Raw genomic sequence first — 27749 nt, forward strand, 5'->3', positions numbered from 1 at the left:
GGGAGTTGCCGTAATCCTGTCACCCTGGGGTTTAGGTGTCTCCTGCTTTCTGTAAGTCTTTCTTCTCATGGGCTTTGCTCCAAATAGAGGCTGGGAGCGGGGGTCTTGCGTGAGTCTGACAGGCTGGGGGCTGGGTACTGCACCCTGGTTCCCCAGAGCACAGAGCTGAGTGGGAACATCTTGCCTCCCCAGACACCGTGGACGTCCCTGGCCGCGTGGCTCAGTTCATTGCAGGAGCCAGCCAGTCTCACCAGCTGCCCATCTCCGAGGCCATGCTGACGTACAAACAAAAGAGGTGAGAGCAGGAGTGAGTGCTCAGGCCTGGGGGCACAGGCAGTCACCCTGGACACCCCCCAGCCGTGCCAGCTGCTGCCGGGGACCCTTCCCCAGCCAAATCTGGGGCGTGGCGCTTTGAATCCCGGCTGGGTGGCCCCCGGGTTCTGCAGTGCCCCAGGGAGGTGTCTGAACTAGCCGAGTGGCAGAGGAAAGAGCAGCAGGGCTGGGGGAGGGGAGGACTGGCCGAGCCCTGTGCTGGACAGGCTGGGGTCCCCCCAAGCCATGCAGAGTCTCTGGTGCAGTCCCTTATTGGCCGCCGCCCCTCAGTGTGCGAGTGGCAGAAGCAGCCGCAGAAGCCCTGAGCGGAGATGCCCAGATAAATGCCACCCTGTGCTCTTCCCGCCCGGTCTGCCTCGGCGTGGAGTATGGGGCTCAGGCAGAGAGCAGGAGTGACTCTTCCCTCCGGGGCCTCATTTCTGATTCGAGCTCTGTGCAGCCCCGTGCGCTCCCCTGGTGCCTGTTCATGCTCCCCCCACTCTCTGGTGGGGCACCGATAACTGTTGCACTCTCACACTGCTGGCCTGTGTGGGGCGTGCCCAGTGCAAGGCTCCCGCATGCAGCCAGCTGGGTATCAGCTGTTTGCTGCCACGGAGCCTCAGCGCTTTCTGGGTCAGCTGCCAGGCGAGAGCGTGGCCGGGGACATGGGCAGCCCAGCTGCTTGGACGCTGGCGTCTGGGCTGGGCACTGGGCTCCCCGGCCTTTGCTGGCAGACCCGAGGCACTTAATCCTGCTGAGCGGTGAGGCCAGGAACGGGAGCAGCAGCGTGGCCAGCTGGGGAAAAGCCTGCAGAGCTACCTCCCAACCGGCCTCATGCAGAGAAACCCAGGGCTGGGATAGCAGGGAGAGTGAGGGGCACCGGCAGAGATGCGGGGGAGCCTGGGCGAGCAGGGGGCTGCGGGTCGGGAGTGAGGGGCACCAGCAGAGATGGGGGGGAGCCCGGGCGAGCAGGGGGCTGCGGGTCGGGAGTGAGGGGCACCGGCAGAGATGCGGGGGAGCCTGGGCGAGCAGGGGGCTGCGGGTCGTGAGTGAGGGGCACCGGCAGAGCTGAGGGGGAGCCCGGGCGAGCAAGGGGCTGCGGGTCGGGAGTGAGGGGCACCGGCAGAGCTGCAGGGGAGCCCGGGCGAGCAGGGGGCTGCGGGTCGGGAGTGAGGGCCACCGAGAGAGCTGGAGGGGGCCCGGGCGAGCAGGGGGCTGCGGGTCGGGAGTGAGGGGCACCGGCAGAGCTGGAGGGGAGCCCGGGCGAGCAGGGGGCTGCGGGTCGGGAGTGAGGGGCACCGGGAGAGCTGGAGGGAGCCCGGGCGAGCAGGGGGCTGCGGCTCGGGAGTGAGGGGCACCGGAAGAGCTGGAGGGAGCCCGGGCGAGTAGGGGGCTGCGGGTCGGGAGTGAGGGGCACCGGCAGAGCTGAGGGGGAGCCCGGGCTAGCAGGGGGCTGCGGGTCAGGAGTGAGGGGCACTGGCAGAGCTGGAGGGAGTCCGGGTGAGCAGGGGGCTGCGGGTCGGGAGTGAGGGGCACCGGCAGAGCTGAGGGGGAGCCCGGGTGAGCAGGGGGCTGCGGGTCGTGAGTGAGGGGCACCGGCAGAGCTGAGGGGGAGCCCGGGCGAGCAGGGGGCTGCGGCTCGGGAGTGAGGGGCACCGGCAGAGCTGAGGGGGAGCCCGGGCGAGCAGGGGGCTGCAGCTCGGGAGTGAGGGGCACCGGCAGAGCAGGGGGCTGTGGGTCAGGAGTGAGGGGCACCGGCAGAGATGGGGGGGAGCCCGGGCGAGCAGGGGGCTGCGTGTCGGGAGTGAGGGGCACTGGCGGAGCTGGGAGGGAGCCCGGGCGAGCAGGGGGCTGCGGGTTGGGAGTGAGGGGCACCAGGCTAGCAGGGGGCAATGCTAGTCCCTGAGCAGAGTGCTGGGAGGTACCAAGGCCATTTTCATGCCGTCTGTCCTTGCAGGATTGGGGAGGGGTGCAGGGGTCAGCCCCTTGAATGGGCCCTGGAGCCGTCGGCCCTGGGGAGCGGGCTGGCCCTGGGGCTGTGGGTGGGGCTGGCACCCCGCCCACCAGGGCCTGGCTGTAACTGCACGTCCCAGCAGTGCATTCACCTCTCCCTTCTCTTGGTTTGTGGCACCCAAGGAAGAGAAGCCTCTATTTTGATTTTTATATCAGGTACCTGCCTGTGGCTTGCTGCGCTGTCACCTCATTGCTTGTCCCTCCGTCCCATCTCTGTGTCTGGAATAGAACAAGTGCCCCCTGCCTGCCCCTCAGTGCCCCCTGCCCGCCCTGCGGCCCTGGAGCAGGGCCTGGCCCAGGAACTTTGCATGTGAACTCCCTTCCTTGCAGCCCCCCTGCTGCTCAGTTTGTCGCTATCCCCCTTCCTCCCCTGCCCTCCCTACTAGCCTGAGCCTGGGCTGCAGCGTCAGGCAGGTGCTGTGCATGGAGGGGATGGGGCAGCACCCAGGGCCCCAGGACAGCGGGGGCACTCGAGCCCCCCAGTGCTCTGCTCCTGGTTGGGTGAACGGCTTGGGGGCTCCCCCGCCAGCCGGGAGGGCTGGGCACTGCCCTCTGTGGCGAACAACTCGGGGGCTGCCCCTGCTAGCTGGGGGGCTGGGTACTGCCTATGGGGCAGGCTGGGCACTGCCCTACATGGCGGATGACTCGGGGGCTGCCCCTGCTAGCTGAGGGGCTGGGTACTGCCTTTGGGGCAGGCTGGCCCCTGCCCTACGTGGCAAATGACTCGCTGCTGCCCCTGCCAGCCAGGCATGGCCCTGCAGAAAGCCTTGCTCGGCCCGTAGGTGGCAATCCAATCTTGAAGGCAAGGCAGGGCCCTGCCCGGTACCCCGCGGCCCTGCCAGCCCCCCAGGCAGCAGCGTGGTCCCTGTGGCGGGTTTGCCGTCTGACCTTTCCCCTCTTCCCTCGCTTAGCCCAGACGACGACTCCTGCCAGAAGTTTGTGCCATTTGTTGGGGTGAGTGTCTGATGGGGGGCACCGCACGCCAGCCCTGCCAGGCGCATGGACACGGGGGAGGGGCGGGGGGGGCCGGCCGCAGGGCCAAGGGAGGTGTCTAATGTCTCCCTGTCTGCAGGTGGTGAAGGTGGGGCTCGTGGAACAGTCCTTCAGCGCCTCAGGTGAGCCCGCCCTGCAGCCCAGGGCAGTGGGGCTGGCTGGCTGGCTCTGCCTCTCCCCTCTGGTGGGGAACCCCGGGGGGCTGCAGCCTTCCAGGGGCCACCCCTCCCCGAGCCCTGCTGCAGCCTCGGCTGGCCAAGGGAGCTGGGCAGGTCCTAGCTACACCCCAGAGCCAGGGCACCAGGCCTGCCCAAAGGGAGACGCACCAGTGGTGGCCCTAGGCTGTGAGTGCCCATCCCACCCCAGAACAGAGCCACAGCAATGAGGTGTCATGGCCCTCTGCCCCACTGCTGCCCTGGGGATACCCCCCGCCCCCGGCTCAGCCCCCCTCATCCCGCTAACTTGGCCCTGCCTTTCCCTCTTGCTAGTGGACTCTGACGATGCCACGGTCTGCACCAGTTCCCTGCTGAGCTCCGCACCTCCAGCCAGCACAGGGACCCCCCACAGCAAGGAGGCCATGGGCACCCCACCGCCCTCCCCGTCGGTCAGCAGCGGCCTGTCGGGGGCTGGGTGAGGCTCCGCAGGGGGACTGGAGGGAGGCCGGGGGGGAGTAGGGTTAACCGTTTCCCTCCAACAGAGCCAGCCACACTGCTATGTCCCAGCCCCTCCCCCCCACGTTCAGCCTCCTCTGAGGCCCCTGGCCCAGAAGGGAGGGGGCCCACGCTGCGCTGTGTGGGGTACACACGGCCGGGCAGGGGCTGTGCCACAGCCCCCCAGCCCCTGGCCCCGAGACTCTCTGTTAAATGAAAGTGGAGATTGTGCGCAATGTTCCCGTGCCCCTTGGTCCATATGGGTGATGTTCATGGGGACAAGGGGCTGGAGCTGGCTGTGGGGCAGCAGGAGACGCGAATGGGGCTGGATCCGGTGGGGAGGGGTGGGAATGTGGCGGCTGGGCCCAGCGCTGAGGGGCGGAGCGTGGCTGGGGCTGGATCCGGAGGGACGCTGGGGCTCGGAGGGGTGGAAATGGGGCGGCCGGGCCCAGCGCTGAGGGGCGGAGCGTGGCTGGGGCTGGATCCAGAGGGCTGCTGGGGCTCGGAGGAGTGGAAATGGGGCGGCTGGGCCCAGCGCTGAGGGGCGGAGCGTAGCTGGGGCTGGATCCAGAGGGTGGGGGTGCTGGCTGGGCTCGGAGAGGTGGAAATGGGGCGGCCGGGCCCAGTGCTGAGGGGCGGAGCGTAGCTGGGGCTGGATCCAGAGGGTGGGGGTGCTGGCTGGGCTCGGAGAGGTGGAAATGGGGCGGCCGGGCCCAGCGCTGAGGGGCGGAGCGTGGCTGGGGCTGGATCCGGAGGGACGCTGGGGCTCGGAGGGGTGGAAATGGGGCGGCCGGGCCCAGCGCTGAGGGGCGGAGCGTGGCTGGGGCTGGATCCGGAGGGACGCTGGGGCTCGGAGGGGTGGAAATGGGGCGGCCGGGCCCAGCGCTGAGGGGCGGAGCGTGGCTGGGGCTGGATCTGGAGGATGGGGGTGCTGGCTGGGGCTCGGAGGGGTGGAAATGGGGCGGCCGGGCCCAGCGCTGAGGGGCGGAGGGTGGCTGGGGCTGGATCCGGAGGGACGCTGGGGTGGGGAGGTGTGGAAATGGGGCGGCCGGGCCCAGCGCTGAGGGGCGGAGCGTGGCTGGGGCTGGATCCGGAGGGACGCTGGGGCTCGGAGGGGTGGAAATGGGGCGGCCGGGCCCAGCGCTGAGGGGCGGAGCGTGGCTGGGGCTGGATCCGGAGGGACGCTGGGGCTCGGAGGGGTGGAAGTGGGGCGGCCGGGCCCAGCGCTGAGGGGCGGAGCGTGGCTGGGGCTGGATCCGGAGGGACGCTGGGGCTCGGAGGGGAGGAAATGGGGCGGCCGGGCCCAGCGCTGAGGGGCGGAGCGTGGCTGGGGCTGGATCCGGAGGGACGCTGGGGCTCGGAGGGGTGGAAATGGGGCGGCCGGGCCCAGCGCTGAGGGGCGGAGCGTGGCTGGGGCTGGATCCGGAGGGACGCTGGGGCTCGGAGGGGTGGAAATGGGGCGGCCGGGCCCAGCGCTGAGGGGCGGAGCGTGGCTGGGGCTGGATCCGGAGGGACGCTGGGGCTCGGAGGGGAGGAAATGGGGCGGCCGGGCCCAGCGCTGAGGGGCGCAGCGTGGCTGGGGCTGGATCCGGAGGGACGCTGGGGCTCGGAGGGGTGGAAATGGGGCGGCCGGGCCCAGCGCTGAGGGGCGCAGCGTGGCTGGGGCTGGATCCGGAGGGACGCTGGGGCTCGGAGGGGTGGAAGTGGGGCGGCCGGGCCCAGCGCTGAGGGGCGCAGCGTGGCTGGGGCTGGATCCGGAGGGACGCTGGGGCTCGGAGGGGTGGAAAGGGGGCTGCCGGGCCCAGCGCTGAGGGGCGGAGCGTGGCTGGGGCTGGATCCGGAGGGACGCTGGGGCTCGGAGGGGAGGAAATGGGGCGGCCGGGCCCAGCGCAGAGGGGCGGAGCGTGGCTGGGGCTGGATCCGGAGGGACGCTGGGGCTCGGAGGGGTGGAAATGGGGCTGCCGGGCCCAGCGCTGAGGGGCGGAGCGTGGCTGGGGCTGGATCCGGAGGGACGCTGGGGCTCGGAGGGGAGGAAATGGGGCGGCCGGGCCCAGCGCTGAGGGGCGGAGCGTGGCTGGGGCTGGATCCGGAGGGACGCTGGGGCTCGGAGGGGTGGAAATGGGGCGGCCGGGCCCAGCGCTGAGGGGCGGAGCGTGGCTGGGGCTGGATCCGGAGGGACGCTGGGGCTCGGAGGGGTGGAAATGGGGCGGCCGGGCCCAGCGCTGAGGGGCGGAGCGTGGCTGGGGCTGGATCCGGAGGGACGCTGGGGCGGGGAGGGGTGGAAATGGGGCGGCCGGGCCCAGCGCTGAGGGGCGGAGCGTGGCTGGGGCTGGATCCGGAGGGACGCTGGGGCGGGGAGGGGTGGAAATGGGGCGGCCGGGCCCAGCGCTGAGGGGCGGAGCGTGGCTGGGGCTGGATCCGGAGGGACGCTGGGGCGGGGAGGGGTGGAAATGGGGCGGCCGGGCCCAGCGCTGAGGGGCGGAGCGTGGCTGGGGCTGGATCCGGAGGGACGCTGGGGCGGGGAGGGGTGGAAATGGGGCGGCCGGGCCCAGCGCTGAGGGGCGGAGCGTGGCTGGGGCTGGATCCGGAGGGTGGGGGTGCTGGCTGGGGCTCGGAGGGGTGGAAATGGGGCGGCCGGGCCCAGCGCTGAGGGGCGGAGCGTGGCTGGGGCTGGATCCGGAGGGACGCTGGGGCTCGGAGGGGTGGAAGTGGGGCGGCCGGGCCCAGCGCTGAGGGGCGGAGCGTGGCTGGGGCTGGATCCGGAGGGACGCTGGGGCTCGGAGGGGTGGAAATGGGGCGGCCGGGCCCAGCGCTGAGGGGCGCAGCGTGGCTGGGGCTGGATCCGGAGGGACGCTGGGGCTCGGAGGGGTGGAAATGGGGCTGCCGGGCCCAGCGCTGAGGGGCGGAGCGTGGCTGGGGCTGGATCCGGAGGGACGCTGGGGCTCGGAGGGGTGGAAATGGGGCGGCCGGGCCCAGCGCTGAGGGGCGCAGCGTGGCTGGGGCTGGATCCGGAGGGACGCTGGGGCTCGGAGGGGTGGAAATGGGGCGCCCGGGCCCAGCGCTGAGGGGCGGAGCGTGGCTGGGGCTGGATCCGGAGGGACGCTGGGGCTCGGAGGGGTGGAAATGGGGCGGCCGGGCCCAGCGCTGAGGGGCGCAGCGTGGCTGGGGCTGGATCCGGAGGGACGCTGGGGCTCGGAGGGGTGGAAATGGGGCGGCCGGGCCCAGCGCTGAGGGGCGCAGCGTGGCTGGGGCTGGATCCGGAGGGACGCTGGGGCTCGGAGGGGTGGAAATGGGGCTGCCGGGCCCAGCGCTGAGGGGCGGAGCGTGGCTGGGGCTGGATCCGGAGGGACGCTGGGGCTCGGAGGGGTGGAAATGGGGCGGCCGGGCCCAGCGCTGAGGGGCGGAGCGTGGCTGGGGCTGGATCCAGAGGGTGGGGTGCTGGCTGGGGCTCGGAGGGGTGGAAATGGGGCTGCCGGGCCCAGCGCTGAGGGGCGGAGCGTGGCTGGGGCTGGATCCGGAGGGACACTGGGGCTCGGAGGGGTGGAAGTGGGGCGCCCGGGCCCAGCGCTGAGGGGCGGAGCGTGGCTGGGGCTGGATCCGGAGGGACGCTGGGGCTCGGAGGGGTGGAAATGGGGCGGCCGGGCCCAGCGCTGAGGGGCGCAGCGTGGCTGGGGCTGGATCCGGAGGGACGCTGGGGCTCGGAGGGGTGGAAATGGGGCGGCCGGGCCCAGCGCTGAGGGGCGCAGCGTGGCTGGGGCTGGATCCGGAGGGACGCTGGGGCTCGGAGGGGTGGAAATGGGGCGGCCGGGCCCAGCGCTGAGGGGCGGAGCGTGGCTGGGGCTGGATCCGGAGGGACGCTGGGGCTCGGAGGGGTGGAAATGGGGCGCCCGGGCCCAGCGCTGAGGGGCGGAGCGTGGCTGGGGCTGGATCCGGAGGGACACTGGGGCTCGGAGGGGTGGAAGTGGGGCGCCCGGGCCCAGCGCTGAGGGGCGCAGCGTGGCTGGGGCTGGATCCGGAGGGACACTGGGGCTCGGAGGGGTGGAAGTGGGGCGGCCGGGCCCAGCGCTGAGGGGCGCAGCGTGGCTGGGGCTGGATCCAGAGGGTGGGGGTGCTGGCTGGGGCTCGGAGGGGTGGAAATGGGGCGGCCGGGCCCAGCGCTGAGGGGCGCAGCGTGGCTGGGGCTGGATCCGGAGGGACACTGGGGCTCGGAGGGGAGGAAATGGGGCGGCCGGGCCCAGCGCTGAGGGGCGCAGCGTGGCTGGGGCTGGATCCGGAGGGACGCTGGGGCTCGGAGGGGTGGAAATGGGGCGGCCGGGCCCAGCGCTGAGGGGCGCAGCGTGGCTGGGGCTGGATCCGGAGGGACGCTGGGGCTCGGAGGGGTGGAAATGGGGCGGCCGGGCCCAGCGCTGAGGGGCGCAGCGTGGCTGGGGCTGGATCCGGAGGGACGCTGGGGCTCGGAGGGGTGGAAATGGGGCTGCCGGGCCCAGCGCTGAGGGGCGCAGCGTGGCTGGGGCTGGATCCGGAGGGATGCTGGGGCTCGGAGGGGTGGAAATGGGGCGGCCGGGCCCAGCGCTGAGGGGCGCAGCGTGGCTGGGGCTGGATCTGGAGGGACGCTGGGGCTCGGAGGGGTGGAAATGGGGCGGCCGGGCCCAGCGCTGAGGGGCGCAGCGTGGCTGGGGCTGGATCCGGAGGGACGCTGGGGCTCAGAGGGGTGGAAATGGGGCGGCCGGGCCCAGCGCTGAGGGGCGCAGCGTGGCTGGGGCTGGATCCGGAGGGACGCTGGGGCTCAGAGGGGTGGAAATGGGGCGGCCGGGCCCAGCGCTGAGGGGCGGAGCGTGGCTGGGGCTGGATCCGGAGGGACGCTGGGGCTCGGAGGGGTGGAAATGGGGCGGCCGGGCCCAGCGCTGAGGGGCGGAGCGTGGCTGGGGCTGGATCTGGAGGGACGCTGGGGCTCGGAGGGGTGGAAATGAGGCGGCCGGGCCCAGCGCTGAGGGGCGCAGCGTGGCTGGGGCTGGATCCGGAGGGACGCTGGGGCTCGGAGGGGTGGAAATGGGGCGGCCGGGCCCAGCGCTGAGGGGCGGAGCGTGGCTGGGGCTGGATCTGGAGGGACGCTGGGGCTCGGAGGGGTGGAAATGAGGCGGCCGGGCCCAGCGCTGAGGGGCGCAGCGTGGCTGGGGTTACGTTGCTGTGACTATCGCCCAGGTCCCTGAGCCCCGGCGTGGAGGTGATGGGCCTGCAGGTCGATTACTGGACAAACCAGGGGCTGGAGAAGAAGAAGGAGGGAGAGAAGCGGGAGATGGGCTTGAAGAACACACTGAAGAGCAACTTCCGGTCGCTGCAGGTCAGCCGCGTGCCCGGCGCCGGGGAGCTGGTCCCCCCCAGCACCATGGCCATGACCGTGGTCACCAAGGAGAAGAACAAGAAAGGTAAGGCAGGCAAAAGCCCACGCTGGCCCCTGGGCAGGGCCTGTACCAGCCTGGCCTGGAGGAGGCAGAGAGTCCCTGCCTGGCTCCCCTGGCAGGGCTGGCTCTAGGAGTCTTTGCTTGCTTCTCCCAGTGATGTTCCTGAGTAAGAAACCCAAGGAGAAGGACCTGGAGCCCAAAAGCCAAGTCATCGAAGGGATTACGCGCCTGATCTGCACGGCTAAGCACCAAAACACCATGCTCCGAGGTGAGGGCAGCCCGGCACCACACCACACCCCTCCAGCCAGGCCAACAGCTCTGCCCCCCACTCGAACACTGGCAGGCTGCAGTGGGGCTGGCTGAGCTCTGCCAGTCTCCCTCCCCGCCCCCCCCGCCCGAGCTGTGCCCGCGCTGAGCCCTGCCCCGCACAGCTGAGCTGCACGCGCGCTCTGAGCACAGCTCACAGAACGCTGGGCACCTTTAAGAAAGGGGTAGATAGACAGAAAATATCCTATTGCCTCTCTATAAATCCCTGGTACCCCCACGCCTTGAACACTGCCTGCAGCTGTGGTCACCCCAGTGCTAAAACGAGCTCTTAGACTTGGGAAAGGGCAATGAAAATGTTAGGGGTTTGGACCAGCTGCCGTGTGGAGAGAGATTAACAAGACTGGGATTTTTCACCTTGGAAAAAAGACAACTAACGGGGGATCTGATAGAGGTCTATAAAACCATGCCGGGTGTGGAGAAAGTAAATAAGGAAGTGTTATTTACTCCTCTTAATACAAGAACTAGGGGTCACCAAATGACATTAATAGGCAGCAGGTTTAAAACAAATAAAAGGAAGTATTTCTTCACACACCGCACAGTCAACCTGTGGAGCTCCCTGCCCGAGGATGTTGTGAAGGCAAAGATGATAACAGGGTTCAGAAAGAACTAGATAAGTTCATGGAGGACTGGTCCATCAATGGCTATCAGCCAGGAGGGGCAGGGATGGGGTCCCTAGCCTCTGTTTGCCAGAAGCTGGGAATGGGAGACAGGGGATGGATCACTTGATGATTCCCTGTTCTGTTCACTCCCTCTGGGGCACCTGGCATTGGCCACTGTCGGCAGATAGGCCACCGGGCTAGAGGAACCTTTGGTCTGACCCAGTGTGGCCATCCTTATGTTTGGCGCTCTGCTCTCTCCTCTCTCAGTGTCCATCGACGGGGTGGAGTGGAACGACGTGAAGTTTTTCCAGCTAGCCGCGCAGTGGCCAACCCATGTCAAGCATCTCCCCGTGGGCATCTTTGGCTACTCGAAGAGCGTGTGAGCCAGCTGGGCGGCCTGGGAGCCGGGACTCTGCTGAGTGTGGCAGGAGACGGCGATGGCCATGGCCTGTCCCTTCTGCTGGGCACTGGGGGAGGTTCCTGCTGCCCCGCTCCAGGCCCTGGCTGTTTCCACTGTCTCTCTCCCCCAGGGGGCTTTTAACATGCAGCTAGAACTGGTGCAACAGGGGCATCCACGTGGCTTCCAGAGTTGCAGCCCCCCAAGCCAGCCTCCCACGACCCTGGGGCAGGGGGCCCACCCCGAGGAAGGGACGGGGACTGGGAGCTGCTCAAGGGAGTCTTACTGGTGCTGCACCAGCAGAACAGGCTGCTCTGGCTCCTGCCCGGGGGCTGGCTCAGCCAGCTGCATCCTCTGGCAATTCAGTCACCCCCTTTCGGAAGCCCCAGGGCCCCAGTGGCAGCTCCAGGGAGTTGAGCAATGGCAGCGTGGGGCAGAGATCCCTCAAGGCCCCAGCAAGCCTGGGCTCCAGGCCCTGTAGCAGCCCCTAGGCCATGGGGCTGCAGGGCTGAGCGTAGGCCCAGCCCCCTGCCCCCTCCACTAGGAAACACAGGGGCCTATGGAGCTGCAGCCTGCGGACCACCTGAGGCTCTCCTAGCACTTCATGTAGGGGCCTCCTCCACCATCAGCTGCAGGGCCCCAGGGGAGGGGGGCAGGGCTGCTCCGCAGTGAGGTCCAGGCACTGGCCCCGGGGGAGCAGAAAGCTGGGCAGGCCCAGCTGTGCCCTCAGCACCGGGAGCCAGCACCTGTCAGTCCAAGCTGCAGCCCCCCTGCCCAGAAATGCTAGGGGCAGGCGGGGCTGCACCTGGGGGGCCCCTGGGCACAGCTGTTTTCCCACTTACTGCTGGCCTGGGGTTCACAGGCCGAGTGTGGCAGCCCACCAGCCCTGGCACTGCAGCTGATCTCACACTCCTGCCCTCCGCCCAGCCCCTCATGCTGCCAAACCGCTCCCTGCCCTCGGAGCCCCAGACTGGGGGCTGGGCGGCCGGCAGAGGCATCACCCTGTTTTTTTACAAGATTCTATTTTTTTTAAACTTACTGTATGGTTGCTTTTCTGGATTAATTTTAATAAATTAATGCTGGTACCACTGTGACTGGGGTGCAGGGTATGTGCAGCGGGAAGGGGGGCGGAGCCCCTCAGCCATGGCCAATGCTGCTGCCTCTCACACAGCTGCGTTCTGGTGGGCGAGAACCCCCCACAGGGCGGGCGCTGGGGCTTGGGGGCCTACAAACCGTGCATGGCTATGGCTGCTGCAGCCGCCAGGCACTGCCCGGAGCCCAGCTCCTGGGAGACCACGCCAGCCAGGGGGCAGGACTGCCATGCCAGCTCCAGGGACCTGCTGTCAACGCTGACCCCCAGGCACACAGGAGAATCAGGAGCTGCCGACGGAGCCGGATGTCTCACTTCTGCCACTAACCTAATGGGGCTGCTGGCCCCAGGCTCACCAGGGCAAGGGAGGGAGCCCCCCATAACCTCCAGCTGTGCCCAAGCCCCTGCACGCTGGGGGTGAGGTGCCAGCTCGGCCGTTCCCTAGTAGGGCCCAGGGCTGTGGGCACAGATCAGCACAGGGAGGGCACAGAGCAGCACAGCTGTTTTATTTAAATTAAAAACCCCGAGCCCTTGGGAATCGTGTCTCGTGCTTCAGGGGCCGTGGCTGGGCCCAGGCAGGGCTGCTCTCCTGTCTGGAGCGTGGGCAGCCAATGTACTGCCTGTGACTGGGGCTCTGGCACCCCAGGGAGCAGGGCTGCAGCGCTGTGTCCATGCCCGTCTGGCCCGGGCACACAGCCCCACTCCGTTTCTACCTGAAGGTGGAGAAGGTCTGTCTCTTGGCGCAGGCTGTGTTGGGCATTGTCTTGATCTCCACAGTCTGGAAGGTGACTTGGGGGGGGCACTGCAGGGGCAGGGAGCGGGAAGGCGTGGGCTCCGTGGAGACGTACTCCAGCAGCTGCGGGTTGTCCTCCTGGCGCCGCAGGTAGCCCTGGCTCAGCAGGTGCAGGGTGCAGGACAGCACGTCCGTGCTGCTGCAGCAGAAGCTGAGGAACTTCAGGGCGGGGCCAGACTCCCATTTCTGACAGGCGTCGATCACCTGGGGTGGGGGGGAGAGGGCAGAGTTACTCAGGCTGCCGGGGCGCGGAGCCGTGTGGCCGCTCGCCTGCCAGGACCCCGTACCCTGAACACCAGGTTATCGATGTGCAGCTCCTTCTCCCCTTTCAGGATCTGGATGATGAGGCAGCAGATGATGTTCCTCTTCCTCTCCAGGGTGCTTCCCTCGTCATCCTCCACATTCAGGTACGTCTGCTTGGGGAGCAGCCACAGACGCTGGCCAGCTGCCCGCGCCAGGGCCGCCTCGTTCAGACGCAGGACGCCTGGGACCAACACAGCCGCACTCAGCCATGCCCAGGGAGCGGCTCCTCCAGCACCCACCGGCCCTGCTTGGGGACCAGCCACAGCCCTCCATGCCCCCCCTCTCACATATCCCACCCCTCAGCCCTGCTTGGGGACCAGCCCCAGCCCTCCATGCCCCCCCCTCACATATCCCACCCCTCAGCCCTGCTTGGGGACCAGCCCCAGCCCTCCATGCCCCCCCCTCACATATCCCACCCCTCAGCCCTGCTTGGGGACCAGCCCCAGCCCTCCATGCCCCCCCCTCACATATCTCACCCCTCCAGCCCTGCTTGGGGACCAGCCCCAGCCCTCCATGCCCCCCCCTCACATATCCCACCCCTCAGCCCTGCTTGGGGACCAGCCCCAGCCCTCCATGACCCCCCTCTCACATATCTCACCCCTCCAGCCCTGCTTGGGGACCAGCCCCAGCCCTCCATGACCCCTCTCTCACATATCCCACCCCTCCAGCCCTGCTTGGGGACCAGCCCCAGCCCTCCATGCCCCCCTCTCACATATCCCACCCCTCCAACCCTGCTTGGGGACCAGCCCCAGCCCTCCATGACCCCCCTCTCACATATCTCACCCCTCCAGCCCTGCTTGGGGACCAGCCCCAGCCCTCCATGACCCCTCTCTCACATATCCCACCCCTCCAACCCTGCTTGGGGACCAGCCCCAGCCCTCCATGACCCCCCTCTCACATATCTCACCCCTCCAACCCTGCTTGGGGACCAGCCCCAGCCCTCCATGCCACCCCCCTCACATATCCCACCCCTCCAGCCCTGCTTGGGGACCAGCCCCAGCCCTCCATGCCCCCCCCTCACATATCTCACCCCTCCAGCCCTGCTTGGGGACCAGCCCCAGCCCTCCATGCCCCCCCTCACATATCCCACCCCTCAGCCCTGCTTGGGGACCAGCCCCAGCCCTCCATGACCCCCCTCTCACATATCTCACCCCTCCAACCCTGCTTGGGGACCAGCCCCAGCCCTCCATGACCCCTCTCTCACATATCCCACCCCTCCAGCCCTGCTTGGGGACCAGCCCCAGCCCTCCATGGCCCCTCCCCACATAGCCCACCTCCCCAGCCCCAGCCCTCCATGCCCCCCCACACACATCCCACCCCTCCAGCCCTGCTTGGGGACCAACCCGTGCCGTCTCTCTCATGAACCCACCCCCAGCTTGGGGACCAGCCCCTACACACACACACACACACCAGCCCAATTCTCCCTCCTCCCCGCCCCCCAGCCCTGCTTGGGGACCAGCCCCAGGTCTCCCACATACCCCCACCATGCCCCCTCCAGCCCTGCTTGGGGAGCAGCCCCAGCCCCTCCACACCCACCAGATCAGTTCTCCCTCCCCGCTCCCCCAGCCCTGCTTGGAGACTGGCCCCTCCAGACACAAACCCCCTTCCAGCTCACAGACGAGCCCCATGCTCCCTGGCACCTGCCCTGGGCCCAGCCCTGCCCGGCCAACCCTCCGCACCCCCCAACCAGCCCCAGCGCAGGGGCTCCAGGGCTCCATCCGTGGTCACCCTGTTCAGGGACCACCCAGGGACAGGGCTCAACCCCCCCCGCCCAGTCCCCCCATACGCACCCCCCTGAGGCAGGCTCTGGGTCAGGATCCCGGCCTCTCCCGTCAGAGGTTTCAGTGCGTGGCTCAGCAGGACAGGAGACAGCCCCGTGGCCTGGGCCAGGGTCTCCACAGCAACTTCCTGCAGAGCAAAGGAGACAGGAAGTGAATAGGCAGGGGCAGGCGATGGGGTGACAGCTTGGGGGGCCAGGACAGGTGTCTTGGGGCCACAGCCCAGGGGCTCGGGCAATGGGGCGAAGTCTCTGGTGGCCGTGGCATGGGGGCGAGGTCGCTGGGGCCTGTGGGGGAGGGGCAAAGGGGAGAGAGAACAACACCCATTCCTCTGGCACAAGCCACCCAAGGGACACAGCGGCTGCTTCTCAGCAGCTCCTGGGCCACAGGGGGGCAGGGACCAGGGCTGTGGAGAACATAACGGCCATAGTGGGTCAGGCCAAAGGTCCATCCAGCCCAGTATCCTGTCTACTGACAGTGGCCAAAGCCAGGTGCCCCAGAGGGAATAAACAGAACAGGGAATCAAGTGATCTCTCTCCTGCCGTCCATCTCCAGCCTCTGACAAACAGAGGTTAGGGACACCATTCCTTACGCATCCTGGCTAATAGCCATTAATGGACTTAACCTCCATGAATGTATCCAGTTCTCTTTTAAACCCTGTTATAGTCCCAGCCTTCACAACCTCCTCAGGTAAGGAGTGCCACAAGTTGACTGTGCGCTGCATGAAGAAGAACTTCCTTTTGTTTGTTTTAAACCTGCTGCCCGTTAATTTCATTTGGTGACCCCTAGTTCTTGTATGATGGTGTGGCGAACGGGGAATGTTCTTAATGTTTTCTCTGAATACGGTGCTGGTGCCTCAGTGTCCCCATGGCAGTTCTTAAGTATCTAGGTGGTGGGATTAGGGTGTATGGTTGCTACAGAGCAAAGGGCCAGTGCACCTAAATGCCTGGCACTCTGTCTCCTAGCAGCTGATGGCCTGGGCCCCTCCCCTGCAAAGGTGCCAGCTGAAGGTGTTGGAGACAAAGAGGTCAGGTGACCTCCTTGTCCAGGAAAGGAACTGAGCAGAGAATGAGGGGCAGGAGGGGGTTGCAGTCTGGAGCTGGCTGGGGTCAAGGAGTGGAGGGCAGATGTGGGGGTCTGGCTCACTGCCCCCCAGAATGGACCCGGCCGAGGGGTCCGGTTCGCTGTATCTACAAGCTCTGTGTTAGACCCTGTTCCTGTCATCGAATAAACCTCTGTGTTACTGGCTGGCTGAGAGTCACGTCTGACTGCAAAGTGGGGGTGCAGGACCCTGTGGCTTCCCCAGGACCCCACTGAGGCGGGCTCGCTGTGGGAAGCGCACAGAGGGGCAGAGGATGCTGAATGCTCCAAGGAGAGACCCAGGAGGTGAAGCCGTGTGAGCTTCTTGCCCTGAACAAGTCTGCTCCAAGGGAGAGGAGGCTCCCCAAAGTCCTGCCTGGCTTTGTGGGGAGCTGTTCCAGAGCATCGCCCGGTGACTCCGTGACAACTGATGGCAGTGGTGGGATGTACTGCACCCCGTGAATGGCGCTGCTTGCAGTAAGTGACTGGGGAGCAGTAAAACAAAGGAGGGATAATGAGGACCAGGCGTGCTGAAGGCTCAGAGAGGGACGGTTTCAGGGGGCAGTTAACCTCTGGGAGTGTGTGACCAGCGAGAAGGACTGTTGGAGTAACGGGGTCCCCCTGAGGACTGCAGCCAGCAGTCTCAGGGGCGGAGGAGCTTGCCGCTCGACCCTGGGAGAGAGAAGGATTTTTGCAGTAGCAGGGTTCCCCTGGGGATTGCAGGAGCAGTCCCAGGGGCAGAGGAGTCTGCAGCTCGACCCTGGCAAAGAGGTGGCGATCACGAGAAGGGCTGGCACACCAGGGGTTCTTCCTGGAAACCATGGGGGAGTCAAGAGCACACAGGCCTGTGAGTCCTGAGCCACTTGGGAACGGTGAAGTGATGGCCTGTCACCATCTCCTTAAGAAGGACATTGTGATCCTGTGCACAAAGAGAGGGTTACGCATGGGGACGTTCACCAAGGCACAGTTAATCGTGCACTTGGAGGAGAAGGACCGCTCTGAGGAGCAGATTCCTGACCCAGATGGGGCTACAAGAGGATCTGGGAGCAGCAGCCAGGCATTCCCGAGAGTCTGGTCCCCAACCAGACAAGGGTCTTCACAATCAGGTTCCCCATCAGGGGATCGGAGATGGATAGGATGGGAGCAGAGTCCGAGAGAGCAAGAGCTCGAGGAAAAGCTGCAGGAGAAACAGCAGCAGCATGGACTGGCGATGGTGGAGCAGAGGGACATAGGGGGCTGCCCAGGGGTCAGTGGGAAAACACGCCTTCGGGGGCGGGACCCTGGGACAGAGAGAACTGGGGTGGTGCAGCCGCAGATGCTGAGGGGCTGGGTGACCTGGGTGAAGGTCCCCGGGGTGAAGCCCCTCGCCCTGCCTAAGGCCCGGATCCCTGTGCAGACCCAGGAGGGGTTGGGCTGGCTGGTCGTTGGGGTTCTCCGGGATATTGGCTGGCAGGCCCTGTTGGGGGGTGACTGTATCTCTTTGGGACAGGATCTAGGCCCTGCTCCTGCAATGGCCGAGGGTTTGGTCACAGCATCAGAGCTATTGTGAGCTCAGGTGTGCAGGGGGCGGGGAACATCCCTTTGTCCCACTCAGCCCCAGGGGGCTGATTACAGGTAGGCAGGTATCCTGAGCCCAGCAGCCCCTCCCACCTGCCAGCCAGGTCATTTGCATTTTCACTGACCATTTCCATCCTAGCCGATTGGTTCCCTGGATCCAAATTCAAACCCTCGGCCATTGCAGAGGATGCTGAATGCTCCAAGGAGAGACCCAGGAGGTGAAGCCGTGTGAGCTTCTTGCCCTGAACAAGTCTGCTCCAGGGGAGAGGAGGCTCCTCAAAGTCCTGACTGGCTTTGTGGGTAGCAGTTCCAGAGCACTGGCTGGTGACTCCACGACAGATGGGAATAAGTAAATAACTTTTCCTTATCTACTTTCTCCACATCACTCATGATTTTATATATCTCTATCATATCCCCCCTTGTCTCATCCGTTCCAAGCTGAAATGTCATACCCTCTTTAATCTCTCCTCATGTGGGACCCTCTCCAAACCCCTAATCATTTTAGTTGCCCTTCTCTGAACCTTTTCTAGTGCCAGTATATCTTTTTTGAGATGAGGAGGCCACATCTGTACGCAGTATTCAAGATGTGGGCATACCATGAATTTATATAAGGGCAATAATATATTCTCAGTCTTGTTCTCTATCCCCTTTTTAATGATTCCTAACATCCTGGTTGCTTTTTTGACCGCCTCTGCGCACTGCGTGGACGTCTTCAGAGAACTATCCACGATGACGCCAAGATCTTTTTCCTGATTTGTTGTAGCTAAATTAGCCCCCATCAGACTGTATGTATAGTTGGGGTTATTTTTCCCAATTACTTTACATTTATCCACATTCGATTTCATTTGTTGCCCAGTCACTTAGTTTGTGAGATCTTTTTAAGTTCTTCACAGTCTGCTTTGGTCCTAACTATCTTGAGCAGTTTATTCTCATCTGCAAACTTTGCCACCTCACTTTTTACCCCTTTCTCCAGATCATTTATGAATAAGTTGAATAGGATTGGTCCTAGGACAGAGCCTTGGGGAACTCCACTAGTTACCCCTCTCCATTCTGAGAATTTACCATTAATTCCTACCGTTTGTTCTCTGTCTTTTAACCAGTTCTCAATCCGTGAAAGGATCTTCCCTTTTATCTCATGACAGCTTAATTTACGTAAGAGCCTTTGGTGAGGGACCTTGTCAAAAGCTTTCTGGAAATCTAAGTACACTATGTCCACTGAATCCCCCTTGTCCACATGTTTGTTGACCCCTTCAGAGAACTCTAATAGATAGTAAGACACGATTTCCCTTTACAGAAACCATAGTGACTTTTGCCCAACAATTTATGTTCTTCTAGGTATCTGACAATTTTATTCTTCACTATTGTTTCAACCAATTTGCCCAGTACTGACGTTAGACTTACCGGTCTGTAATTGCCGGGATCACCTCTAGAGCCCTTTTTAAATATTGGCGTTACATTAGCTAACTTCCAGTCACTGGGTACAGACGCCGATTTAAAGGACAGGTTACAAACCTTAGTTAATAGTTCCGCAACTTCACATTTGAGTTCTTACAGAACTCTTGGGAGAATGCCATCTGGGCCTGGCGACTTGTTCCTGTTAAGTTTATCAATTAATTCCAAAACCTCCTCTAGTGACACCTCAATCTGGGACAGTTCCTCAGATTTGTCACCTACAGAAGCCGGCTCAGGTTTGGGAATCTCCCTAACATCCCCACCCGTGAAGACTGAAGCAAAGAATCCATTTAGTTTGTCCGCAATGTCTTTATCATCTTTAAGCGCGTCTTTTGTATCTCGATCGTCCAGGGGCCCCACTGGTTGTTTAGCAGGCTTCCTGCTTCTGATGGGAAGAGAATCCATGAGCTTGGGGGTGGGGGGAGGGACGAGGGAAGGAGGGTGTCTGCCCAGGGGGGAGGACAGACCGGATGAGCTGGGGGGAAGGCACTCTCTCTGCTGCAAGGACAGGAGCAGTTGGTGCCCCATTTGCACCAGCTGTGGGGTCCCACCCCCCAGAGGGAGCGGGGGTCCCACCTGGGCGCTGTTGAAGCCCAGCAGGATGTACATCTGCAGGGTGGAGACGTGCAGGGTGGTGCTGCCCGCGAACTGGAGCTCCGCGTGGCCCAGCCACGTCCACTGCAGGCGCCGCGGCTTCGTGTGCTCCAGGCCAAACCGGTTCTGACCTGCAAGAGACGCGGCCAGTCCCAGCAGAGCCACCAGAGAGCCGGGCCCGTGGGGTCCCTGAGCCAGCTGGGGCTGCCCCGCCCCCCGCAGCCACACGCCCCCAGGCGGGGCTGGAGCTCACCCCACTGCTCAGTCTAGCCCTGTTCCCACCCTCCGCCGGTGCATTCTCTCCAGTCACAGGCCCCCCCCAGTGTTCCCTCCCCCATCACACGCCGCTCCCTACCACCACGATGGGGCACAGTGACCGCCCCCCAGCCCTGCCCCCAGCCTCACTGTTGGTGTAGAAGTCGGCGAATCGCGCCAAGTAGCCCCCGAGGGGCTGCGGGAAACACCTGCTGGGATCCTCCAGGTAGCAGAGCGGGGAGATGGTCCAGCAGCGCGGGGACAGGGCCAGCACCTTCACCTCCGGCTCCTCCTCCGGCTCGGCCGGCTCCTCCTCCATCGCCTGGGGACGGGAGCAGGGTGCCAGGAGTCAGGCTCCCTGCCAGGGGCTCGTCTGCAGCACCTCCGGGGCAGGGAGAGGGCACGGCGCAGACCCCGCCCCGCCCCTCCTGGGAAAGGGACGGGGCATGGTGCAGACCCCGCCCTGCCCCCCCGGGAAAGGGAGGGGGCACGGTGCAGACCCCACCCCGCCCCCCCGGGAAAGGGAGGGGGCACGGTGCAGACCCCGCCCCGCCCCCCCGTGAAAGGGAGGGGGCACGGCGCAGACCCCGCCCCGCCCCCCCGGGAAAGGGAGGGGGCACGGTGCAGACCCCGCCCTGCCCCCCCGGAAAAGGGAGGGGGCACGGCGCAGACCATGCCACGCCCCCCCGGAAAAGGGAGGGGGCACGGCGCAGATCCCGCCCCTAAAGGGTAAGGATGGGGCACGGCGCAGACCGCGCCCCTAAAGGGTAGGGGCGGGGCACGGCGCAGACCGCGCCCCTAAAGGGTAGGGGCGGGGCACGGCGCAGACCCCGCCCCTAAAGGGTAGGGACGGGGCACGGCGCAGACCCCGCCCCTAAAGGGTAAGGACGGGGCACGGTGCAGACCCCGCCCCTAAAGGGTAGGGGCGGGGCACGGCGCAGACCCCGCCCCTAACGGGTAAGGACGGGGCACGGCGCAGACCCCGCCCCTAACGGGTAAGGGCGGGGCACGGCGCAGACCCCGCCCCTAAAGGGTAGGGGCGGGGCACGGCGCAGACCCCGCCCCTAAAGGGTAAGGACGGGGCACGGTGCAGACCCCGCCCCTAAAGGGTAAGGGCGGGGCACGGCGCAGACCCCGCCCCTAAAGGGTAAGGGCGGGGCACGGCGCAGACCCCGCCCCTAAAGGGTAAGGGCGGGGCACGGCGCAGACCCTCCCCCCAGGGTTCTCACCGCGTCGTCCTGGCCCACGTCCAGCTCCAGCAGGCGCTTGTCGAGCTGCTGCAGCTGGAAAAGGTGGAACTGCTGCTGCAGCTCCTCCGACTCGCTCAGGCTCCTCAGCATCTGCTGGGGGAAGCGATTGGGGAAGCAGAGCCCGATCTGCTCAATGACGGCCCGTTCCAGCCACACGTTCCCCTGGGCCAGGAGCCGGTCGCCCAGGTAATACCTGCAACGGCAGCCGGCGTCAGGGCGGGGCCAGAGCCACCCCCAATTCCATCCCGGAACCCCCCCCCGGCCCCTCCATGCCTTTGCCATGGCCTGGAGCAGGGCGTCCCAGCCGGCCGGCAGCTGGCACGTGCGCTGTGGAGCCCGCAGCCTGGCCTGACCCAGCCTGGGGGCCCTGCGGTGCCCTGCGGCCCCCCTGCCACCCACGGCTGGGCACACAGGCTCGGGGCTGGTGGCCGGGGTCCGGCTGGACTCTGGGGAGCCCACGGCCCGAGCCGAGCCAGAGCCCCCAAGACAAGCCAGGCACCAGCACCCGCTGACGCGACGGGCCCAAGACAGAGCCCAGGCCGGGCAGGAGGCACGGCTGGGGCCCCTCACCGGTAGAAGTGCTCGAAGGTGTTGGCGAGCTCCAGGCCGGAGAGGAAGAGGATGGGCTCCAGGCTCTGCTGCAGCCGGTGCAGCGACTCCACGTTGGCCACGTCCGTCTGGCTCTCCTGGATCTGCTGGTCGATGTAGCGAGCAAACTGCTCGCTCACCTGTGGGGGAGAGCGCCAGCTGCCAGGGGGCCTTCTCGGGCGGCTCCCCTACCACAGCTCAGGTGATGCTCACATGATGGGGGGGCTCTGGGGGAGGGAACAGTCCTACAGAGGGGTCGTTCTCCGGAGAGGGGGAGGGGCCACTCCCTAGGAGCCGGGGTCATTCCCAGGGGTCACCCCCCGTGGAGACAGGGAGGCAGAATGGGGGAGAGGCTCTGGGGGAGGCGGGGCCATGGGAGCTGCGTGTCTGGGCGCTGAGCAAGGGGGCGCGAGGGGCCTGTTGGAACAGGAGCGGACTAGACGGCATTAGCGCAGGGGGGTTAGCTGGCAGAGACCCCCATGACCTGGGATCCCTCGGACTCTGGAAAGCAGCCAGGAGCGTGGCTGGGCAGAGCCGACGCCGAGGGGCTCACCCCCACTGGGGCACAGCAGCCTCTAGCCCGGCGGGCTGGCACCAGGCCGACCAGCCTGGAAGCTCTGCTGAGGCCCACGCTCGTCCCCCAGGGCCAGGCCAGCCCCCGGCACCCCCCCACTCACGTGCATGGCCGTCAGGAAGGAGAGCTGCAGCAGGCCCCCGGAGAAGCCCTGCCGCAGGGCCAGCGCGAAGGCCGTCTGTTGCCCGAACAGCTCCTCCATGGCGCTGCGCAGGCCCCGGTAGAGGCGGCAGTACCGCTCCACGAAGTCCGGCCCCTGCCACGCCGACTCCAGGAACCGCTTCACCTGTGCAGGGGCAGGCGGCACACGGTTACAGGCGTGGGGAGGGCCGTGGGGAGGTACAGGCTGGGGGCCGGGGGAGGACAGGCCGGGACAGGTGTCGGGGGGGAGGGGAAACGGGACGTGACAGGCGTGGGGAGGGCCCCGGGGGGAGGGCCTGGCCAGCCCCAGGGAATACAGGGTGGGCTGTGCATGGGGGAGGCCCTGAAGGTGGGTAGGGTCCCAGGGGGACAGGATGGGCCAGGCGTGGGTAGAGTCCTCCGCATCTAGTGTCCCATGGGCCTGGGGCAGGAGCCGCAGAGACAGAGGTGGATGGGGGCCCTGCTACCCCCATGCAGGGTCGGGAGGCGGATGGGCACCACCCCATTGCCCCCCCACTGCACCACGCCCACCCCCCGCACACACCTGATGCTGCACCACGCCCCCTCCCCCGTCACCCCCCCACCTGCTGCTGCACCACGCCCCCTCCCCCGTCACCCCACACACACACCTGCTGCTGCACCACGCCCCCTCCCCCATCAGCCCCCCCACCTGCTGCTGCACCATGCCCATCCCCCATCAGCCCCCCCAAACCTGCTGCTGCACTACGCCCCTCCCCCGTCACACCCCACACACACCTGGTGCAGCACCACGCCCCCTCCCCCATCAGCCCCCCCACACCTGCTGCTGCACTACGCCACTTCCCCATCAGCCCCCCCACACCTGCTGCTGCACCACGCCCCTCCCCGTCACCCCCCCACACCTGCTGCTGCACCACGCCCCCCCATCAGGCCCCCCACACTTGCTGCTGCACCACGCCCCCCATCAGCCCCCCCCACACCTGCTGCTGCACCACGCCCCTCCCCGTCACCCCCCCACACCTGCTGCTGCACCACGCCCCCCCATCAGGCCCCCCACACTTGCTGCTGCACCACGCCCCATCAGCGCCCCCACACCTGCTGCTGCACCACGCCCCCCATCAGGCCCCCCACACTTGCTGCTGCACCACGCCCCCCCATCAGCCCCCCCCACACCTGCTGCTGCACCACGCCCCCCCATCAGCCCCCCCACACCTGCTGCTGCACCACGCCCCCCATCAGGCCCCCCACACTTGCTGCTGCACCACGCCCCCCCATCAGCCGCCCTCACACCTGCTGCTGCACCACGCCCCCCCATCAGCCCCCCCACACCTGCTGCTGCACCACGCCCCCCATCAGGCCCCCCACACTTGCTGCTGCACCACGCCCCCCCATCAGCCCCCCCACACCTGCTGCTGCACCACGCCCCTCCCCATCAGCCCCCCCACACCTGCTGCTGCACCACGCCCCTCCCCATCAGCCCCCCCCACACCTGCTGCAGCACCACGTACCCTCCCCATCAGCCCCCCCACACCTGCTGCTGCACCACGCCCCCCCTCATCAGCCCCCCCACACCTGCTGCAGCACCACGTACCCTCCCCCATCAGCCCCCCCACACCTGCTGCTGCACCACGCCCCTCCAGCACTGCGTAATCCCCGTCATGCTGCTGGGCTTCTTCCCCGACATCTTGGTGGCCCCAGAGCTCGTCTCCTTGTTCTTCCCGTTCTTCCCGTCTGCCAAGGGGGGGCCGGCGTGAGAGCAGCCCCAGCACTACCCCCCTCCCCGACCCCAAAGCCGCCTGTGGGGCGAGGGCAGGGCCCGACCCTCCCAGCACTCCCCCAGGGAGGGCAGCTCGCTGGCAATAGGCAGGGGCGGCCGGGAGCCGGATGGGCCCGGTTGAGCCCCACACGGTCACTGAGTGAGGGGGCGCAGGGCCAAGCCTGGAGCTCGGGGCGAGTTGGAGCCAGCCAGCCCCAGGGACCCCAGGGCAGTGGAGTAGCCACGCCCGGCTGGGACCCTGCCCCCTACAACAAGGCTGCCTTTGCAGAGGGGCGTCTGGCACCTGCCGGCTCTACCTGTGGGCACCAGACCCACGGCTCTGAGTGCTGGGCTAGGCCCCCACGTCTGTCTCCTACGCCCCGGCCCCAGGGCCTTGAGGACCAGCCTCTGCTGCACCAGGCCCAGGGGCTGCCCACCTGCCTGCCCCACAGAGTGCGCTCCCACGGCCCCCCGCCTGCGGGCATCGGGCACACACAGGGTCACACCGAGCTCAGCGCCAGCGCCCGGCTCTGGCAGGACGTGCAAAAGGCAGCCCGGAGAGCCCTCTCTCCACTCAGCACCCCAGGGCCTCCTCCCCCAGCCCCACCCTGGCACCAGCCCCAAAGCCCGCAGGGCAGGGGCCCTTACTGGCTTTGACTGGGGCTCTCAGCTCCTCGGGCTCCGGGCTACCGGGGTCCACGTGCACCAGCAGGTGACTCAGGCGCCGCACGCGGGAGTTGAAGATGGTGGCGCGGCTCTTGGCGCGTCGGCCCGTCTCCAGGTTCTCCAGGTACTCGCTCAGGAGCCAGGCCAGGGGGCTGACGCCGCTGGGATCTGCAAGGCCAGAGGGGGAGGCTGAGCCGTCGGGCCGGGCGGGCTGGGGGCAGCGGGGAGCCGGGCTGGGGAACCGGTACCTGAGCTGGTGATGCTCTGCACCAAGGGATTGATTAGGGCCTCCCAGCAGGTTCTGCCCAGAGCCTGGGCCGCCTCGTCATCGGGAAGGAAGCGATCGGCGAACACCTGCTCATGTCGCAGCGCACAGTTCAGCCTGCAGCAGCAGAGACACCCGCGCCAGTCACTGGTGGGGCCCTGGGGGCAGATCCTGGGTACTGACACACGGGGCAGGGCACTGCCGGGGGCCCCGGTGAGCGCTGGGGGGACCCCGGGTACAGACACACACAGGGCAGGGAACTGCTGGGGGCTCTGCTCAGTGCTGAGGGGACCCCGGGTACAGACACACACAGGGCACGGAACTGCTGGGGGCTCTGCTCAGTGCTGAGGGGACCCCGGGTACAGACACACACAGGGCAGGGCACTGCCAGGGGCTCTGCTCAGGGCTGAGGGGACCCCGGGTACAGACACACACAGGGCAGGGCACTGCCGGGGGCTCTGCTCAGGGCTGAGGGGACCCCAGGTACAGACACACACGGGGCAGGGCACTGCCGGGGGCCCCGGTGAGCGCTGGGGGGGGGACCCCAGGTACAGACACACACAGGGCAGGGCACTGCCGAGGGCTCTGCTCAGGGCTGAGGGGACCCCAGGTACAGACACACACGGGGCAGGGCACTGCCGGGGGCTCTGCTCAGGGCTGAGGGGACCCCGGGTACAGACACACACAGGGCAGGGCACTGCCGGAGGCTCTGCTCATTGCTGGGGGGACCCTCGATACAGACACACACGGGGCAGGGCACTGCCGGGGGCTCTGCTCATTGCTGGGGGGACCCTCGATACAGACACACAGGGCAGGGCACTGCCGGGGGCTCTGCTCAGCGCTGGGGGGACCCCGGGTACAGACACAGAACAGGGCAGGGCACTGCCAGGAGTGCTGGGGGGTCCCCAGGTACAGACACACAGGGCAGGGCACTGCCGGGGGCTCTGCTCAGTACTAGGGGGAACCCCGGGTACAGACACACGGGGCAGGGCACTGCTAGGGGCTCTGGGGGGACCCCAGGTACAGACACACACAGGGCAGGGCACTGCCGGGGGCTCTGCTCAGCACTGGGGGGACCCCAGATACAGACACACACAGGGCAGGGCACTGCCGGGGACTCTGGAGGGACCCCAGGTACAGACACACGGGGCAGGGCACTGCCGGGGGCTCTGCTCAGGGCTGGGGGGACCCCGGGTACAGACACACACAGGGCAGGGCACTGCCGGGGGCTCTGCTCAGGGCTGAGGGGACCCTGGGTACAGGCCTCACCTATTGAAGAGCTGCAGCAGCTGCACACGCTCGTCCGCGATCTCCTGGCACCACGTGTGCGCCCGGGTGGTGTAGAACAGGTACGTGCGCCGGCACAGCTGCTCCTTGAAGATTGGCCAGAAGGTGGGCTTGGGCCCCAGGATCTCAATGCCACGCACACGCGTGTCAATGCCACCCTGCACAGGGCACAAACCCCCCCGGTTAGACACAGGCCTGCCAGGCCGAGCGACTCCCCACGGGGCGCCCCTGGGCCAGGCCTCTCGCTGCCCGTAGAGGCCCTGCGGGGGGCGAGGGAGGCCAGGGCCCAGCTCGGCCGCACACAGGGACCGAGGGGCGACGTTTTATGGAAATATGCTTATGAGTGTGACTATGATGTAACTGGAATATGCTGTATGCAAAAGGTCTCTTGCAAGGGATCAGAACAAAGCTTATAACCTACTGAACATGACCCTCCTACGTGTACGCATGGATCATTCTTGGATCTGAAGCCAGAAATATAAAGTATAACTCTGAGGTCCTGTTGTAATTATGCAAAGTGTGGGCCATTAATGGTGGTTTAGAATCGTGATGGCTCCCAGTGACTAGGACAATCAGCTGTAAATGGTTTATATACCTGTGTAGGTGTGGGCCAACCCATGGGGAATGGAGACTGGGGGTCTTTCAGTGACAAGTGACCATGTCACATGATACTGGAATCCATCTTAAATCTGGTACTTTTCCATTTAGGAGGAGTGGGGACCAGGGACACAAAGGATTCCCGCCTTGTGCCAAAGTTACAGAGGGAGTGGAGCAGGACAAAAGGGGTCGCCAGTCAGGAGAAAGCCCCTGCTTACCACCTGACATGTCTGCTGGAATGAACAAGGAATGGACCAGACTAGGAAGGGTCTAGCCTGTGAATGAAGCTTATTGGAACATCTCTGAGGGTGAGATATTACCTGTAATCAGTTTCTTGCTTGGTGACTTTGTTCTGTCTGTTATTACTTGAAACCACTTAAATCCTACTTTTTAGACTTAATACAATCACTTTTGTTTATTAATAAACCCAGAGTAAGTGATTACTCCCTGGGGGAGCAAACAGCTGTGCGTGTGTCTCTATCAGAGTATAGAGGGCAGACAATTTATAAATTTACCCTACACAAGTTTTACAGGGAGTAAAATGGATTTATTTAGGGTCTCCCCCATTAGGGTCTGGGTGCAGGAGACAGGGAACCTGCTGAGCTGTTTTCAGTTAAGTCTGTAGCTTTTGGGGCGTGGACCAGACGCTGGGTCGGGTTGCAGCAGGCTAGTGTGTCTGGCTCAACCAGGCAGGGCTCTGGAGTCCCAAGCTGGCAGGAAAAATTGGCCCAGAGGTAATTTCAGCACATCAGGTGTGTCACGGAGTGTGGGGGAGTCCGGCCCTGCACCCCTCTTCCTGGGACCCACAGTGACTCTTAGCCAGCCAGTAAAACAGAAGGTTTATTGGACAACAGGAACACAGGTTACAGCAGAGCTTGCAGGCACAGTCAGGACCCCTCCACCGAGTCCTTCTGGGCTTTCAGGGTGCTTGGATCCTAGCTAGGATACCCTGAATTCCGCCCACACAGCCTCAAGCCCAAACTCAAACTGCTTCACTCCTGCCACTCCCTTCCTTTGTCCCCTTCCCGGGGAAAGGTGTTGACCTTTCCCC

At 66.1% G+C, this 27749-nt stretch overlaps 2 protein-coding genes across 7 annotated transcripts in view; one reads left to right on the forward strand and one right to left on the reverse strand.

Moving 5' to 3' along the window:
* Positions 1–11782, forward strand: part of LOC127049868 (phosphofurin acidic cluster sorting protein 2-like) — a 119906-nt gene extending 108124 nt beyond the window's left edge. For 2 of the 3 annotated variants that reach the window (XM_050951192.1, XM_050951194.1), the window contains 8 exons: positions 193–295; positions 2449–2481; positions 3237–3279; positions 3398–3440; positions 3807–3948; positions 9171–9394; positions 9525–9638; positions 10564–11782. In XM_050951192.1, coding sequence (XP_050807149.1) covers positions 193–295; positions 2449–2481; positions 3237–3279; positions 3398–3440; positions 3807–3948; positions 9171–9394; positions 9525–9638; positions 10564–10679 — 818 coding nt within the window. In that variant the 3' untranslated portion in view covers positions 10680–11782. The remainder of the gene's footprint in view (positions 1–192; positions 296–2448; positions 2482–3236; positions 3280–3397; positions 3441–3806; positions 3949–9170; positions 9395–9524; positions 9639–10563) is intronic. The other variant, XM_050951193.1, reaches the window with a different exon arrangement.
* Positions 11783–12272: 490 nt separating this feature from the next.
* Positions 12273–27749, reverse strand: part of LOC127049856 (cullin-9-like) — a 49992-nt gene continuing 34515 nt past the window's right edge. For all 4 annotated transcript variants that reach the window (XM_050951154.1, XM_050951153.1, XM_050951152.1 and 1 more), the window contains 12 exons: positions 26084–26259; positions 24798–24931; positions 24532–24717; positions 23743–23858; positions 22111–22293; positions 21416–21573; positions 20825–21038; positions 19746–19917; positions 19323–19471; positions 14670–14787; positions 12864–13060; positions 12273–12780 (listed from right to left, as the gene is read on the reverse strand). In XM_050951154.1, coding sequence (XP_050807111.1) covers positions 12493–12780; positions 12864–13060; positions 14670–14787; positions 19323–19471; positions 19746–19917; positions 20825–21038; positions 21416–21573; positions 22111–22293; positions 23743–23858; positions 24532–24717; positions 24798–24931; positions 26084–26259 — 2091 coding nt within the window. In that variant the 3' untranslated portion in view covers positions 12273–12492. The remainder of the gene's footprint in view (positions 12781–12863; positions 13061–14669; positions 14788–19322; positions 19472–19745; positions 19918–20824; positions 21039–21415; positions 21574–22110; positions 22294–23742; positions 23859–24531; positions 24718–24797; positions 24932–26083; positions 26260–27749) is intronic.

The sequence above is a fragment of the Gopherus flavomarginatus genome, chromosome 4 (genome assembly GCF_025201925.1).
Source record: "Gopherus flavomarginatus isolate rGopFla2 chromosome 4, rGopFla2.mat.asm, whole genome shotgun sequence".
Taxonomy (NCBI): domain Eukaryota; kingdom Metazoa; phylum Chordata; order Testudines; family Testudinidae; genus Gopherus; species Gopherus flavomarginatus.